The sequence below is a fragment of the Doryrhamphus excisus genome, chromosome 21 (genome assembly GCF_030265055.1).
Source record: "Doryrhamphus excisus isolate RoL2022-K1 chromosome 21, RoL_Dexc_1.0, whole genome shotgun sequence".
NCBI lineage: Eukaryota > Metazoa > Chordata > Actinopteri > Syngnathiformes > Syngnathidae > Doryrhamphus > Doryrhamphus excisus.
Window position 1 is genome coordinate 10,804,190 of NC_080486.1, and position 17,101 is coordinate 10,821,290.

The following is a 17,101-nucleotide window of genomic DNA, read 5'->3' on the forward strand; positions in this document are numbered from 1 at the left end:
TGTAGACAAATGTATGAATGTTGTGACACGCATGCAACAAAAACTCACCCTTCCCCTGGATGGTGGGGAGTATGGAACCCTTAGGGGGCGGCGTCGGGGACAGGGGCCCCTGCCTGGGCAGCGCTCCGTTCACCTGCTTCAGCCTCTCCATCTTGAGGTGCTCCATCCAGCGCATCGGGCGGCCCACGCTACGCCTCGCCTGCAGCGTCAGCATGGCCGCCGTCGCCGTGGAGACGGTGGAGTCCATGATGGGGGCCGGCTGGCCCTCGCGCTCCTCCTCTGCCTCATCCTCATCCACCTCGTCGTCGTCCTCCTCCAACCCCTCCCCTGGCGAGCGTCCGGCGCTCACAGTAAGCTGGACTCCACCGCTGGGATAGGTGCTGACGGGGGACTGGTCACTGCTGCATGTAGACTGACCGCCAGGGCTTGGCTGAGACGTCTGATGGAAGAATTCCGGAACAATCTTCACATGCGTTTCACTGGACCACCACATAATAAATCCGCTTCTAACCCCATTAGGTGGGGGCCTGGGGGCCATTTTTTTTTATCAATGACCACGTTCCTGTAATATGTAATTTGCAAAGAGCAGGAAGGAGGCAATAAACTACAAAACTTCAAACCCTACTGTTACATTTGTTCACTTCCTGCTTTCCTAATATAGTTAAAGTTATTATTATTTTTTATTTTTTATTATTTTTGTCACGTACCGAAGTACGAGGTGATATGATCATACAGTGACCATATTGACGGTTACTATGGTACCCATTATGTCATTGTATGGTCATATCACCTTGTACTTCAGTACGTGACAAAAAAAAAATAATAATAAAATAAAATAAAATAAAAATTTAATTTAATTTAATTTAATTTAATTTAATTTAATTTAATTTAATTTAATTTAATTTAATTTAATTTAATTTAATTTAATTTAATTTAATTTAATTTAATTTAATTTTATTAAATACAAGGAGTCTTGAACCAGTCATGATGTGCTATACATATCACTATATTGACGGTTACTATGGTACCCATTATGTCATTGGATGGCCATATCACCTTGTACTTTGGTGCATGGTAAAAAAAAAACCAAACAAAATTAAAATTAAAAATTCTAATTATTTCAATTAAATTAAATTATTAACTATATTAGGAAAGCAGGAAGTGAACAAATGTAACAGTTACCGATTGTAAAAGTACCAGATGGAGGGGTAGGATTGAATAAGCTTTGCTTCTTCCTACTCCTTTTGGACATGGGGAACTGTCAACTGATTATGGGATGCATTCAATTGTAATCTGATGCATGTTCAAATGAAATTAAACCATTTTTACTTCCTGGTTTCCTCACAGTGTGTATTTCTATGGGTAAGACGCACTTCTGCCACCTTGTGGTCGTTTTTTTCATCTTAAAACTCCACCAAGAGTGCTCTAATATATTGTGGAGTTGCATCATCACCTGTTTGTGCCTCCTGTGCAAAAAAAAGCTAATGTGAATGAGACCCACTGTGATAGGCCCCGCCCACATTGCTCGCACATAGGCTGTACTGTACTTTATACTATACTTCACCAGTAAAATAACCGATTTAGTCACTGGAACGCAAAAAAACCCGAATGACCTCCTGTAGTATGTTGACTAATTAGGTTGTTTATGTAATCGGGCGGCGCCATGCATGCTTTTATTGCCCGGGCGGTAAAAAAAAATGGAGGTGAACGTGTGATGAGATGAGTCACGAGACAATAAAAACACAAGAGGGGGACACCCGTCTCACCTGATTACCCACTGTCCTTAGAAGGAAGAGGAGGAAATGCCGAAGCATTGAATAGAAGAAGACATGCACTAGTTAGAGTTAGCACGCTAACTAGCATTGGTTTTTGGTAAGCTAGGATGCCGACGTGTCGAGTCTTACCATGGGCTTCTCCGTCTTGATGGATTTGACCTGCAGACAGTCGTCCTGTTTTGAGGTAACGTGGTTGTACTCCCTTTGGTCCGTGTAGCCCCCCAGCGACAGCTGCCCCGGAGAACGTCCCTGGTTGTTGGCGCCGGGTTCCCGAGGTTGCGTCGGAGGCCGCGGGTAATCTCCACGCTGTTTCTTGGTGACGTGCGCCTCGGGACCGTGCACGGTTTTCACGTGCTTGCGTAAGGAGCTGGGGTCCGTGTAGCGTTTGGTGCAGCCGGGGATTTTGCACACGTACGGTTTCTGCAATGTGGGATTAAAGCACGTGAGAGAAGGCTGGTGTGTGTGTGTGTGTGTGTGTGTACCTCGTTGGAGTGTGTACGATTTTGATGTTTGGCTCGGTCCGACGCGTTGGAGAAGGCTTTGTTGCAGCCTTCGTGTTCACACACGTATGGCTTCTCGCCCGTGTGGGAACGCAAGTGAGTCTTGAGGTTTTCCAGACGAGAATAGGCCTTGGCGCATCCCTCAAACTGGAAAGGGGGAGAAGCAGTCCACGTCATTCCGATCCTTCTTTACTTTTCATACAAATACAGGAAGTCCTTGGTTCATTTCCTTTCACACGATGTAAGCCTAAGTCGGAACTTTGACGTATCAGCGACGGCACATGAAAAAAAGTGAAAAAAAAAAAAGTTCTCCTCCCATTTAGTGTGGAAGTGGTAAAAAAATTTTAGCATCTTACTTTGTCCTTCTTTCCCACTCAGTATGGAACACTTTCTCAAGGTTACAAGATTTCAATTGGAAGCTAACGAGGCTAACATAGTTGTTGTAAACATAGTAGTTATGTAATGTAAAGGTGATTATAAACAGGTTTTCTATGCTCTAACTATGAAGAGATTATAATAATAATATAATAAAAATATTTCTTTATGGCTGCACGGCGGTTGAGTGGTTAGCGCGCAGACCTCACAGCTAGGAGACCCGAGTTCAATCCCACCGTCGGCCATCTCTATGTGGAGTTTGCACGTTCTCCCCGTGCATGCGTGGGTTTTCTCTCCGGGTACTCCGGTTTCCTCCCTGTTTAAAGAATTTAGTTCGGAATTTACAGTAAATGCATTGCTAATTGCATAATTGGGAAAACTTAATTCGGTTAGAGTACGTTTTGGTTTGAGTCGGACCTTCTGAAAGGGAATCATGACGCTAACCAAGGAGGATTAAATAAACTTGAATAATGTCAGAGGCTGCACAACGGATGAGTGGTTAGCGCACAGGCCTCACAGCTAAGGGGACCGGGTTCAATTCCACCCTCTATGAGTACTCCAAAAAAAAGTACTCCAAAAACATGCTAGGTTAATTAGCAACTCCAAATTGTCCATAGGTATGAATGTGAGTGTGAATGGTTGTTTGTCTATATGTGCCCTGTGATTGGCTGGCCACCAGTCCAGGGTGTACCCCGCCTCTCGCTCGAAGACAGCTGGGATAGGCTCCAGCACCCCCGCGACCCTCGTGAGGATAAGCAGTAGAAAATGAATGACTGAATGAATAATTCGGTTAGAGTACGTTTTGGTTTGAGTCGGACCTTCTGAAAGGGAATCATGACACTAACCAAGGAGGATTAAATAAACTTGAATAATGTCAGAGGCTGCACAACGGATGAGTGGTTAGCGCGCAGCTAGGAGACCCGAGTTCAATTCCACCCTCCCCGGGTACTCCGGTTTCCTCCCACATTCCAAAAACATGCTAGATTAATTAGCGACTCCAAATTGTCCATAGGTATGAATGTGAGTGTGAATGGTTGTTTGTCTATATGTGCCCTGTGATTGGCTGGCCACCGGTCCAGGGTGTACCCCGCCTACCCCTGCGACCCTCGTGAGGATAAGCGGTAGAAAATGAATGAATGAATATTCCCTTATGGCGGTCGGGTCTGGAACCAAAACCAAGGACTTCCTGTTGATAAACGATGAGCCGGCGGCTTCCTTACGGTGCACTTGTGAGGTTTCTCCCCAGTATGCCTGCGCATGTGGACCACCAGCATGTACTGGGCCTTGAAGGGCTTCTGCTCCCTGGAGCATTCCTCCCAGCGACACACAAACTCCTTCTTCTCCCCGTGGATGTGGTCGTTGTTGATGTGCTGCAAAGCAAGGCAGCAATGTTTTAGCAAAGGAAGTCACAGTTAGGAGTTATTGTGTTTTTGATGGGTTTCTTTCCCATCCTAGGAGGAATTTTCAATGCATGGAAGAACTTTGAAGTGTTTTATGGAGAACAATCCGGCTCTGTTAGAGACACATTCCTCGGCAGCCAATAGGAATCTTCTTTACATCAACGCGGGAAGAGACACACGACAATGAAAGCTCTTAAACGTCTGGAGAAAATGTGCGAATAAAAATCATCCAGGGTCATAATGCCCCCCCCCCTTCAGGGCAAAGACTCTCCCCTTGTCAATGACATCCTTGTCCCGCCCCCTTGGCCTGACTGTGACCCACAAAGCATCCTATTTTAGCTAAATTCGGACCCCCAGGCCTCATCTCCTGGAACAAACGTGGTCATTTTCAGGACATCAAAAAGCAAAGAGCGGACTTGACACCAACGCGGGACCTCCATTATTCTCACTTGACACTTTTTTAATTCTAAAGTGACAAAACAAGACTAATTCCGGGGGAAATGATTGGGAGGTCGATGACTGGAGACGTTAGTGAAGTCCCCCCCACCTCCCGGGAGATTGATCTCCTGCCCGCCTCGGTCGGAGGCCCTTTAGCCACCGCTTGTGTGAAGGGGGGGGGGGAATCCCCGTGGCGAGCGATCGCTCTGTCGTGAGCGGCGTTCGATATCCTTCCGAGAGAGAGAGAGAGAGAGAGCGCAGAGCGATGGGAGCACAAGCACGGCGTACAGACGGATACACACTCTGGCCGTGTTTGTACAAATGATGGAGGCGCTTGACGGATGTGATGCATGAGCCTCTGCGGTTGACAGGGAGCTGGAGGGACGTGTGGGAATGGGGGGCGGGTGGGGGCTTAGGAGCGAGAGGAGCCGTCGAGAAACCTAATGGCAATTCTTATTGAATCAATAATCTCCATGCTGAGCAGACGGGTCCCGTTGGCCCGACTAAATCGACAAACAGGTGCTGATAGCGGCCGCCCGGCGGTTATTCATCTTCCCACTGCCAGCTTATCGGCCAACAACTGTAAAAACGCCACCAAGATGGATTTAGGAGGGAGGTGCGTGACAGGGGGAGAGGACACGGGGGACGCTCACACACACACACACACACACACACACACACACACACAGTCTATTTGCTTCCTGATTGGACAAATGAACTACATTCCGCTCCTTTGAATGAATGCATATTATTTGTGGCATACTATGGAATGAATGGATGGGGGGGTTTGATTGTGTGGGCTTAGTCAGTTAGCATGCTCTCACTGAGTCTAGATTAGCTTACATGTTGACAAAAACATACATTGGGAGACTGTGGAAACATGTAGGTTTTAATTTTAGTGTACACGTGCCTTAAATGGTCACGTAAAATCACATAAAATCGGATTTCTAAGCGCTTTCAGTACAGGAAGGCGGCTGCTATCATCAATGGATCAAAGTATGAACAGCCGTTTGGTTGCAGAGGAATCAGATGAGGCAATGTGAGCCGGCAGTGCCCCCAAGTGGCCTAATAAGGAACCGCTAGTTAATCACTAACACGTTAAAGTTTGTATTATTTTTTTTAGGTGGTTTTAGTGCAGAAATGTGGCCACTATCGTTAATGGATCAAAGTATGAACAGCCGTTTGGTTGCAGAGGAATCGGGAATCGGATGAGGCAATGTGAGCCGGCAGTGCCCCCAAGTGGCCTAATAAGGAACCGCTACTGAACCACTAACACGTAAAAATCGGATTTCTAGCCACTTTCAGCGCAGAAATGCGGTTGTTATCGTCAATGGATCAAAGTATGAACAGCCGTTTGGTTGCAGAAAAATCGGATGAGGCAATGTGAGCCGGCAGTGCCCCCAAGTGGCCTAATAAAGAACCGCTAGTGAACCACTAACACGTAAAATGGGATTTCTAGCCGCTTTCAGCGCAGAAATGCGGTTGTTATCGTCAATGGATCAAAGTATGAACAGCCGTTTGGTTGCAGAGGAATCGGGAATCGGATGAGGCAATGTGAGCCGACAGTGCCCCCAAGTGGCCTAATAAGGAACCGCTAGTGAACCACTAACACATTAAAGTCGGATTTCTAGGCAGTTTTTGTGCAGAAATGCGGCCGCTATCGTCAATGGATCAAAGTATGAACAGCCGTTTGGTTGCAGAGGAATCAGATGAGGCAATGTGAGCCGGCAGTGCCCCCAAGTGGCCTAATAAGGAACCGCTAGTTAACCACTAACACGTTAACATTTTTATTATTTTTTTAGGCGGTTTTAGCGCAGGAAGGCGGCCGCTATCCTTAATGGATCAAAGTATGAACAGCCGTTTGGTTGCAGAGGAATCGAATGAGGCAATGTGAGCCGGCAGTGCCCCCAAGTGGCCTAATAAGGAACCGCTAACACGTAAAATCAGATTTCTAGCCGCTTTCAGCAAAGAAATGCGGCCGCTATCGTCAATGGATCAAAGTATGAACAGCCGTTTGGTTGCAGAAAAATCGGATGAGGCAATGTGAGCCGGCAGTGCCCCCAAGTGGCTTAATAAGGAACCGCTAGTGAACCACTAATGAAACGAATAAACCCGAAACATGGCATATGGAGGCCTCGGCGGGCCGTGTCCCTCGTGCATGAGAACGTGTTTACAATTTTCCCCGCCAGCCTCGGGACCCGCGGCCGTCGTTTAGCTTTATCAAACGCCACCTAATAAATCATACTCTCTTTTGTGATGTCACTCGGCAAAGTGCTTTTGTTGTAAAGCAAGAGTAGTGGAGGCAAGGAAGAGAGGACAGGGGGGGTACAAAACGGAAAACGGGGGGGTGGTAAGGGTGCGAGCTGCAATTGGCATGTGTAATTCAGCACGGTCTTTTCATCTTCCAGCGAGATACTCCACAGCGATAAGCGTCCTAATCCTTCTCCTGATCAAAAAAAATCTGCATTTTACCAATTAAAAGGCCTGCGCCTGCAGTTAGAAAAAAAAAAAAAGGGGGGGGGTGCTTGGGAGGGGGACGGTGGGACCGCGGCGGCGTTTATCTCACTGAAACAACACAGAGGAGGCGGCCATGATGCTACCCTCCCAGTTCTGAGCAAGTGCCACCTATGGAGGTGAAGCGGTTCGGAGGGGGGCGGGGGACCACCAAGTCCAACTAAGGGCGGAAGGTAAGGTAGGAATAAATACCCTACGAGGGCATGTGTGTGTGGGGGGGGTTTGTGTGGGGGGGTTGGCATGTGTGCAGAGAAAAAAAAGCCCACTTCAAGCGAGACTTTAAAGAAGCCACCAGGCCTTATCTTGAAAAAGTGGTCCCTCAGAGGGGAAAAGACGGGAGGGAAAATGAAAGTGAAAACTAGAGAGGGAGGGAGAGGTCCACCCCCCCCCCCCCCCCCCCAAAAAAAGGGGGTGAATCAAGAGGAGGGCCCAATTGAGTTACCCGGCTGCAAATGGAATGAATGAAAGAAATAAAGAGCGTAAAGTAAAAGTGACACCCGCCTGGCTTTTGCTGACTGGGTAGGCCAGATAAGTGAGCTAAATTGCACAGATCCGATGCTTATCTTATCGGCGGCGAGCGAGAGCGGCGGCGATAAAGGAGCGCGGCGTGGCGGCGGCGGCGAGAGCATGTTTGAGGGTGTAAAAATATGCGCCCAGAGCTTTTGAACAAGGTGGAGCGCGACGAGGGTGGTGTGAAGGCTTAATTCCCGAAATGAGGCCAAGCACAAAGGAGAGGCGACGTTTGAATCCCTTTGAATTCCTCTGCAAGGCATCGGCGTGTTCAACCAATGGATGCCACATCGGGCCGTCACAGTCCACATGCATCGGGGGTTTTCGGAACTTTACCAAATGTTTACCATTTTTTTTGGTGAGGTGATGAACTCTGCAATACAAGAGTGCATGTTTGATGAAATACCAGGAACCAGGAAGTGAAAATGTTGTTGGCTAAATTGGTGTCAAAGTGAAAGTTAAGGTTTTTTTTTTGTTGGGAGCTGATATTTTCCTGAAACTTACCTATATTCTACTGCTGATTACTAAAAAACAGAAAAAAGGAGAAAAATGAGATTCTAACCTTAGCCCAAGGACACAATCATCTGTGTGCCTTGAAAAATCTCAATGCTTTTTTATCTCCCTTTTTTTGTTGGGAGCTGATATTTTCCTGAAACTTACCTATATTCTACTGCTGATTACTAAGTAACAGAAAAAAGTAGAGAGATAAGATACTAACCTTGTCTCTATAGCCCAAAGACACAATCATCTGTGTGCCTTGAAAAATCACAACACTTTTTTATCTCCCTTTTTTTTGTTGGGAGCTGATATTTTCCTGAAACTTACCTATATTCTACTGCTGATTACTAAAGAACAGAAAAAAAGTAGAAAGATGAGATTCTAACCTTGTCTCTATAGCCCAAGGACACAATCATCTGTGTGCCTTGAAAAATCACAACACTTTTTTATCTCCCTTTTTTTTGTTGGGAGCTGATATTTTCCTGAAACTTACCTATATTCTACTGCTGATTACTAAAGAACAGAAAAAGTACAAAAATGAGAGTATTTCCTTTTGGTATAAACCATGTCTCTTATAGCTTAAGGACATAATAATCTGTGTGCCTTGAAAAATCACAAAAAAGGCTGTAGCGAGAGGGACAGTTTTCTCATATGTGTACTGATCCCGATCCAAATGAGGGGTTTTTACAGCCTTGGTGGAGGTCTACACTTAAGTGCCATTGGAGTCCCCCCCCCCCATCCCAGCCCCAAGCTATTTGAGAAAGGGGGAAGGGGCTCTCCATTGTTTGCTTATATGGAAATCCCCCCCTCACCCCCAAGCCCTCCACAGTGCTTGTGAGGGAACCCACTGTGGTCCAAATACTGTACTTATCCTATTACTGAGGAGAGAGGAGGCGGGGGGGTCGGGGGGAAGAGGGGGGGGGGGGCACGAGCCAGATAAGAGCGTTCTATCGTCTGTGTTGTTGAATTAGAGGGCACGGGTTCTGTAGGCGACTTTTAATGACATCTGAGCGCATATCTGCACGTGTGTGGAAAATGGGAAATAAAATCTATTCCGAAAAAAAAAAAAAAAAAAAACAATTCCAAGAAAATGGATTGATTTGATGAACAGCGAAAGAGGACGGCCACCTGGTGTGAGTCGAGTACATTTCCTCCTCTATTAGGACAACGCCCCCACCGTTTCCCCCGTGATCCACCCCCCTCTCCCCCCACGCACACACACACATCACATCACCTTCCCCATCATCCCGCCGGCTGAAAAACACGGGCAGGAAGTTGTCAAGATCCTGAAGCGTTTGAGCCGAGCCCTTCAAACACGGGAGGCAGCCCATTCGGAGGTGAGGATATCAATTATAGATAGAGGTTACCACCACGGCGGAGGATTGCCATGTCAAGACGCAAACAGACAGCCGTTGGAGAGCTCCAGATCTTTCTATCAATGTGTGTGTGTGTGTGTGTGTGTGTGCGCTACCGTCCCGTTTTATTTTTATGTTCAATTCTCTACCTGTGTGACAAGGGGGGGCAGCGTAGCGGTGTCCTTGGCTAAACAAACAGCACCGAACCCCGGTTTGCTCTTACTTACTTGCACAAGCTGCTCTTGGGTATCGAACTCGCGGCAGCAGTTCTCCCAGTGGCAATTGGTCTCGTAAACCACCTCCGGCTCCTGTTTTCCTTCGTCCTTGTCCCCTTCCTCCTTCACCAGCGTCATGCCATCGGGGTGATCCTGGAAGAAGCATAGGAATTATTTCAGTTGGCGTTGAAATCCCGGATTTTTAGTGTTTTACTGCTTTTTCCCAGCACAGAAGCAGACCGGGAGAGTATTTAAGGAATCTGAGGCCCCTCTCTTCCTGCTGCAGGCCGCTCTATTAGCTCACATATATTTCACTGTCACAGCCTGGTAACTGAACCGCACGGTCCGGGCCTCCTGCTCGGGGCTCCGCCCGCTGTTAGCGTGCTCGCTCGGCCTGGCGGCTGCACTTGACTGTTATTTATTAACACTTTGATTCAAGTGAAAGCAAGGCTTCCTCCAGCGCATAAAAGTCAATCGAGCTGATGGCAGAACGGCGGCCGCCGAGCTCGACTAAAAAAACTGATGTTGACGTAGGATTGTGAATTGGGGAATCAGGATTAATCTTTAATGCTTTTATTTGGGGGGGAAAAAACATAATCAAAACATTTAGTAGAAAATCTGCTGGAGCCTATCACAGCGGGGTACACCCTGGACTGGTCGCCAGCCAATCACAGGGCACATATAGACAAACAACCATTCACACTCACATTCATACCTATGGACAATTTGGAGTCGCTAATTAACCTAGCATGTTTTTGGAATGTGGGAGGGAGCCTATCCCAGCTGTTTTCGGGCTAGAGGCGGGGTACACCCAGGACTGGTCGCCAGCCAATCACAGGGCACATACAAACAAAAAACATTCACACTCACATTCATACCTATGGACAATTTGGAGTCGCTAATTAACCTAGCATGTTTTTGGAACGTGGGAGGGAGCCTATCCCAGCTGTCTACGGGCAAAAAGGCAGGGTACACCCTGGACTGGTGGCCAGCCAATCACAGGGCACATATAGACAAACAACTATTCACACTCACATTCATACCTATGGACAATTTGGAGTCGCTAATTAACCTAGCATGTTTTTGGAATGTGGGAGGAAACCGGAGCACCCGGAAAAAACATGCAAACTCCACACAGAAATAGCCGAGGGTGGAATTGAACTTGGGTCTCGGGCCGAAAATAAAACATTATTTTATAGTCATTCATAACCCGCAAGGCATGCTGGGCAAGCCAAGCGCACTTTTCCCCAACAGGAAGTTACTTGTGGAAGTGACTTTTTGGTGGCAGCGGCATTGCTTTGTGTTGTCACGGATGTTAGCTAGCATCGTACCTGTATGCTAACCGCTCCCGGGCTTGGCAGCTCCTCCTCCGGTTTCATTTTGGAGCGCTTGTGGTGCATCGGGTCGCCGGTGCTGCTCACCGCAGATTCACTGGTTGGTTTCATCTGGACATACAGAAAGATTTGGGGGTCCTGGATGGTTTCCACGGTAACAGAGCTTCGGGGCTAATATTGTATGTATTCAATTTCCAGCATTGGGACATGACAGAGGTAATAAAGATGGAATATGGGATTCAAACGTGAGCCCGCACATACAGTAAGGTTCAGGTAAAGGAAAGTAAAAGCCCTTTGGATGCATCCATCCATGTCAATATTCCCTCTGTGTGCCCCCCCCCCCCCTCTCTTGTGATTAATGGCGTCAGCGGTGCAATGTGATGCTAACAAGCCCCTTGTTGTTGGCAGCGACCACGTCGTAGGCGATGCTCGCGTTCGCCGGCCTCCACGCAAGAGTCGGCGGAACTCCCAGGAGGAAGCGGCGCTACTCCAGCATCCTGGTTTGTTCGAGGCAACGCTGGCGCGTGCGACGCCGCTATCTATTACCTGTGATGATGAATGGCACTGGCGCGGATCTCACCTGCGAGGAGTCACCCGAGACGCCCGAACGATCGTTGGCGTGGAGCCCGGCGGCGGGGAAGCCGGACACGGGCCTCTGGTGGGTGGCGAAGGCCGGCGTCGGGTGGATGAGCGGGGGGCTGTGGCCGAAGGCGGAGCCCACGATGCCCGGCTGGCGGCTCATCAGCTGCTGGTGCATGTGCAAGGCCACCGGCGTGGGCGGGTAGGCGAAGCTCAACGCCGGGCTGCGGAGCGAGAGAGAGAGCGAAATGAGAAAAACCTTGCAGTGAGGCGTCGAGGCAAAAGAGGGCGCCGGCTGAGTCAAATGGATTGTTCTGGATTGCTGCTCATCCCCGAGGACAATCTGACAGGAGACGGAGCGCTAATGCCGGAACCATGAGGCCGACAGCGAAGCTTTAGCGCAATGAGTGTTCAGCTCGTTAGCACGTTAGCACGTCATCCTTCGAGAAGGCGATGATAAATAAGTGTGAAATAAAGCTGAATTAATTCACTTTCTTACGTCAAAACCTTGCATGAAAACATTTATTCCGAATATACTTTTGATGCTTATTTTGCACTGAACAGGAAGTCACAGAAACAACCCCTTTGGATCTCAGATTTGATGCCGGTATCACCATTCATCGTGACGCTTCCTCCTCGCCGCCGCACATAAGTCTACCGCTCTTATTACCAGCGTGGCGGGAATCAATGTTCCGAGACGCATTTGGGGGCCCACGGGGTTGTCATATCACTCATAAGTCCGCGTGCTCGGGCCTATTTGAGTCCTGTCACCGGCACGGCGGCTCAACGGGCGACGCGTGATTGATCAGGCTCTTCCTACAGATCGCTGATCAATGGCTATGGGTGGGGCCATGGATCTTTTCCTCGTTCGCTCCTATCTTGTTTTCTTTCGCCGCCCACCGCTCGCCTCTCGTTTATGACTACGCGGGACGTATGACTGACACCAGCCGCCAGGGACGAGGGCTGGCTGGTTGGGAGACGGTCACCCACATGGGGGGGTTGATATGGATATTAACTCATTAATAGACGCACGCTTAATACCAGTGATTAAATCGTCCAGAAATGCCATTTTAACAATATAACATCTACAGTTTACAATGAAGTCCCGAGTCATTGAACACAACAAAATTTGTTCTCAATCAGAAATCACTCCACACTCTTTAATGGTTCTGCCATATCTTACTTATTGTGTGGAAATATGGGCTAATAACTATAAAAGCAATCTTGACTCGCTAAATGTACTGCAAAAAAAGGTCAGTAAGGATAATTCATAATGCCGCCTACAGAGAACATACTAACTCCTTATTTCTAAAATCACAAATACCTCAACTTGCTGATGAAAATAAAAATAAAAATAAAAATAAAAATAAAAATAAAAATAAAAATAAAAATAAAAATAAAAATAAAAATAAAAATAAAAATAAAAATAAAAATAAAAAATAAAAATAAATAAACTTGCTGTTATATGCATAAGGCTAAAAATAACCAATTACCTAAAAATGTCATCCAATACTTCTCTACAAAAGAGGAAAAATATGATCTCAAGAAGAACTAAATTTGAAATACTTATATGCTAGGACTACGTTAAAAAGCCATATCATTTCAGTATGTGGAATCGAACTATGGAATGGATTGAGTAAGGAACTCAAACAATGCACAATGATGAGCCAATTCAAGAAACAATACAAGCAGTTGATGTTTGCTAAATACAAGGATGAAGAGTCTTGAACCAGTCATGATGTGCTATATATATATATATCACTATATTGACACTTACTATGGTACCCATTATTGGATGGTCATATCACCCCGTACATGGTAAAAAAAAATATATATATATTATTACAATTTAATTTTTTAAAATTTAATTTTTTTAAATTTAATTTTTTTAATTTAATTTAATTTAAATATATTAGGAAAGCAGGAAGTGAACAAATGTAACAGTTACTGATTGTAAAAGTACCAGATGGAGGGATAGGATTTAATAAGCTTTGCTTCTTCCTACTCCTTTTGGAACTGGGAACTGATTATGGGATGCATTCAATTGTAATCTGATGCATGTTCAAATGAAATTAAACCATTACCATTATCATTGATGTCAAAGTAACCGGAATACACAACCATTCTACACGTACAAGTAACGCCGGCCATGTTGGATTACCTGATGGCTCCGGCAGAGAGGTGTCCGTATGAGCCGCTGGTGGACGAGCTGGAGCGCGAGTTGTTGAGCATGGTGACCAGCGAGTTGGGCGAGTTGCGGATCATGGTCTGCAGGTCGAAACTGTGCTCCGACAGCGGCGAGATGGGCAGCGGCCGCTTCCTGCTGGGCCGCGACGGCAGCCTCGGGCTCGGGAAGCGAGAGCCTGCAAGGAGAGGGGACACGCGGCTGCTGAGACAAAAAGTGCGTAAAAAAAAAAAGTCGGGTCCCTCTTGAACAGATGACATCTTTGTCAATCACGCCACAAAGGGATGGCGTGAGTGCGTGTTCGGCTGTCACTTGATGCACTGCTTGCATTTCATACGGGAGAAAACAAGCCTTTCATGTTGCTGAAAAGCTCCGACTGTGTATGCTAATATTTCTTCAAGTCCAATTTGACTCGTTATTCAAATGCAATCAGTGTTGACTGGGAATCCCGAAAAAGGGGGTTTGAATAGGTAAGAGGCGGTTGGAAAAAAAAAGGCGCCGGCATTCTCCGCGCGCGTCGCACAAAGAGCCACGGGTGGAGATTAAAACATGACTTTTGTTGTCTTTTCACATGGAGATGTCACAAACAAGACGGGGAACAACAGAAAGGGGAGGGGGGTGGGGGGCAGGGGCGGCCTCAACGCACTGAGGGGATGTGGCGCTTTTGTGCGTGAACTGACACAATGACTTTGTGACTCAAGACTTGGAGATAAAACATTTGGAGTTGGTTCATAAAGGCAAACAAAACCAGCTTACGCGGGCCCGGATCAACCCCCCCCTCCCCCATATTTACGTCCCCCACAATCCATCCATCTCCCAAATGTAAATGTTCCGTCTCTTCGTTTGACACATCCAACGATTACAGAACACTCCATTCAGATGGTAATCAGTGTGTGTGTGTGTGTGTGTGTTTAAACCAGGGGTGTCTGTTTAGTGTCAACTTTTGTTTGCATAAGAAGTGCACGCGCCCCCCCCCCTTATCCTTCTCCGGGAAAAGTCCTGCTACTTTGTTGGAAAACTCCGACCACCTCCTGGTGAGCTTCTGCATCTTGGCAGTTCAATTCATTAATTTGTTCATTCAGCAGAGAATAAAAATATACTTCCTGTATTTGAGGGGTGCTGCTGTTGGAAGGACGGCAGTGACAAGCACCTTGTAGGGTATTGGGGGGGGGGGTACTTTTATATTTTTAGATATATTTTATTTTAATACATTTAAGGCCAAAGCTTTGTGTTAGTAATTATTTATTACATTTATTAATTATTATTTATTATTATAAATAATTTAAAAAAATATTTATTTAATTAAAATAAATTAGTTATATTATTATAAATTTTTTTATTATTATTATATTTTTTTCCTATTTTTGCTGATTTTTTTGTTCATTCATTTTCTACCGCTTATCCTCACAAGAGTCGCAGGGGGTGCTGGAGCCTATCCCAGCTGTCTTCATGCGAGAGGCGGGGTCTACACCCTGGACTGGTCGCCAGCCAGCCAATCACAGGGCACATATAGACAAACAACCATTCACGCTCACATTCATACCCATGGACAATTTGGAGTCGCTAATTAACCTAGCATGTTTTTGGAATGTGGGAGGAAACCGGAGTACCCGGAGAAAACCCACGCATTCACGGGGAGAACATTCAAAATGGCCGACGGTGGAATTGAACCACTCAACCGCAATGCAGCTCTGACTTTTTTTAGTATTTACTTTTATTTCTATACATGCCATGAGACAATAATAAAGGAGTCACGGCCCGCAAACGGCCCTCGTGCCACACTTTGGACTCCTCTGTATTATATTGTCTATTATATTGTTGTTTCTGCAACATTATAGTGGGTGAACCCTGGATGTATTTGACTGACAAATCTATGAGCGTGAGGAACACTTTCCACCCGTCTGGGGGTGGCGACGGCGGGGGCACACACGCCCACCAGTGTCCCACCGCAGAAGCAAAGCCTCATGGGAGCGATGTTTATTAGCGCAGCGCCCAAAAATGATAAATCGGCCAAGCGTGGCGACGGAGAGAGCAGCGTCCCGTCCCGCAGCGGAACTGTCCCTCTAATTTCCTCTTGATTTATGAACAGCGGGTCCCGCTTAGGCACCGCGTCATTAATTCCTGTGGCCACGCCGGGTTCAGACGGCGGACTGACGGGACATAAAAAGCGGTTCTAAAAACTCCTGGCGTCACATGCGAGCGTGAGAGAGAACTACGAACGCCAACATGATCATTTGCAGTGATATACATGGTTGGAGACGACCACAATGACCCCCACTGGGCATTTTTGTTTATTTTTCTGCTGAGTAATATCGTTTTTATTGCATTTGAAGAATATGACAAAGAAATAGCAGATAAAGAGCATAAATCCAGACTAAAACAGTCAAGTATTAGCGTTTTGCTGCTAATTAGCTACTAAAATAGACGAACAGGCCCATTGTTTCTTTAGCACAGCTAACAGTGAAAGTAATTACACTCAAATAGCCACCATAGGCCAGATTATCATTGAACGCCTCATGATGGAGGCCCCCCTCCCCCCCGATAGCGTTCATATTGTAGCCGATGTGTGTGTTATTACCAGCGAGGATCACAGGCCACTTTTAAGTAAAGAGCACCGCATCCCCGCTTAAATGTGGCCCTAATTGTTTTGTTTCAGTCTATTAATCTTAAAAAGTGACAAAGAAGAAAGGATTTCCCTCGTGATGAATGGCGGGACATTCCAATTCCCGCTTAATAGCAATTAATTTTCTGATACCCGCGCCAAGTTTGGCTAGTTTTAATTAGTTTGTTCGGGAGAATACCAGGGACTTCACCCCGGATTTCCGTGACGGCGGCGTCCGCCTGACTAAAAAGCGCCCCCATCAAAGCGAGCCGGGGCCAGGCGCTCCGACCTCGCCGAGATTCAGCGTGCGTTTAATTTCCCGATTTACACTTGAAAATAACTCATTAGCATAAGTCCCCTGCACACGGCACGTTAAGATAATGGCTCATTTAAATCATGTCACAGGGAAGGCCGGTCCATGCATGGTGGCAGGTAGCGCCCGTTTACGTCCGCACACCTCCGTAGATTTTGTGCTACAGTAATCCTTCGTTTATCGAGGTGATGAAGTGAATATCCGTGAATGCAGCATTAATAAATTGAATATTTATGACCGTTTATGACTTTCTAAATACAATTTTTAACATTGTTAGAGTCCCCTAGACTTGAAATAGCACCCCTATAGTCAGCTTTACACTCGTACTACCCAATGTGGTTGATGTAATCATAACATTGTTAGAGCCACCTCGACATAAAATAGCACCCCTATAGTCAGCTTTACACTCATACTACCCAATGTGGTTGATATAATCAGAGCCATTTTTAACATTGTTAGAGTCCCCTAGACATGAAATAGCACCCCTATAGTCAGCTTCACTCATACT

General features: G+C 46.4%; 1 protein-coding gene across 4 annotated transcripts in view; it reads right to left on the minus strand.

Moving 5' to 3' along the window:
- Positions 1 to 17,101, minus strand: part of gli3 (GLI family zinc finger 3) — a 97,580-nt gene that overhangs the window by 3,449 nt on the left and 77,030 nt on the right. For all 4 annotated transcript variants that reach the window (XM_058059547.1, XM_058059548.1, XM_058059549.1 and 1 more), the window contains 8 exons: positions 13,655 to 13,856; positions 11,495 to 11,717; positions 10,912 to 11,025; positions 9,593 to 9,733; positions 3,871 to 4,020; positions 2,258 to 2,422; positions 1,905 to 2,195; positions 49 to 439 (listed from right to left, as the gene is read on the minus strand). In XM_058059547.1, coding sequence (XP_057915530.1) covers positions 49 to 439; positions 1,905 to 2,195; positions 2,258 to 2,422; positions 3,871 to 4,020; positions 9,593 to 9,733; positions 10,912 to 11,025; positions 11,495 to 11,717; positions 13,655 to 13,856 — 1,677 coding nt within the window. The remainder of the gene's footprint in view (positions 1 to 48; positions 440 to 1,904; positions 2,196 to 2,257; positions 2,423 to 3,870; positions 4,021 to 9,592; positions 9,734 to 10,911; positions 11,026 to 11,494; positions 11,718 to 13,654; positions 13,857 to 17,101) is intronic.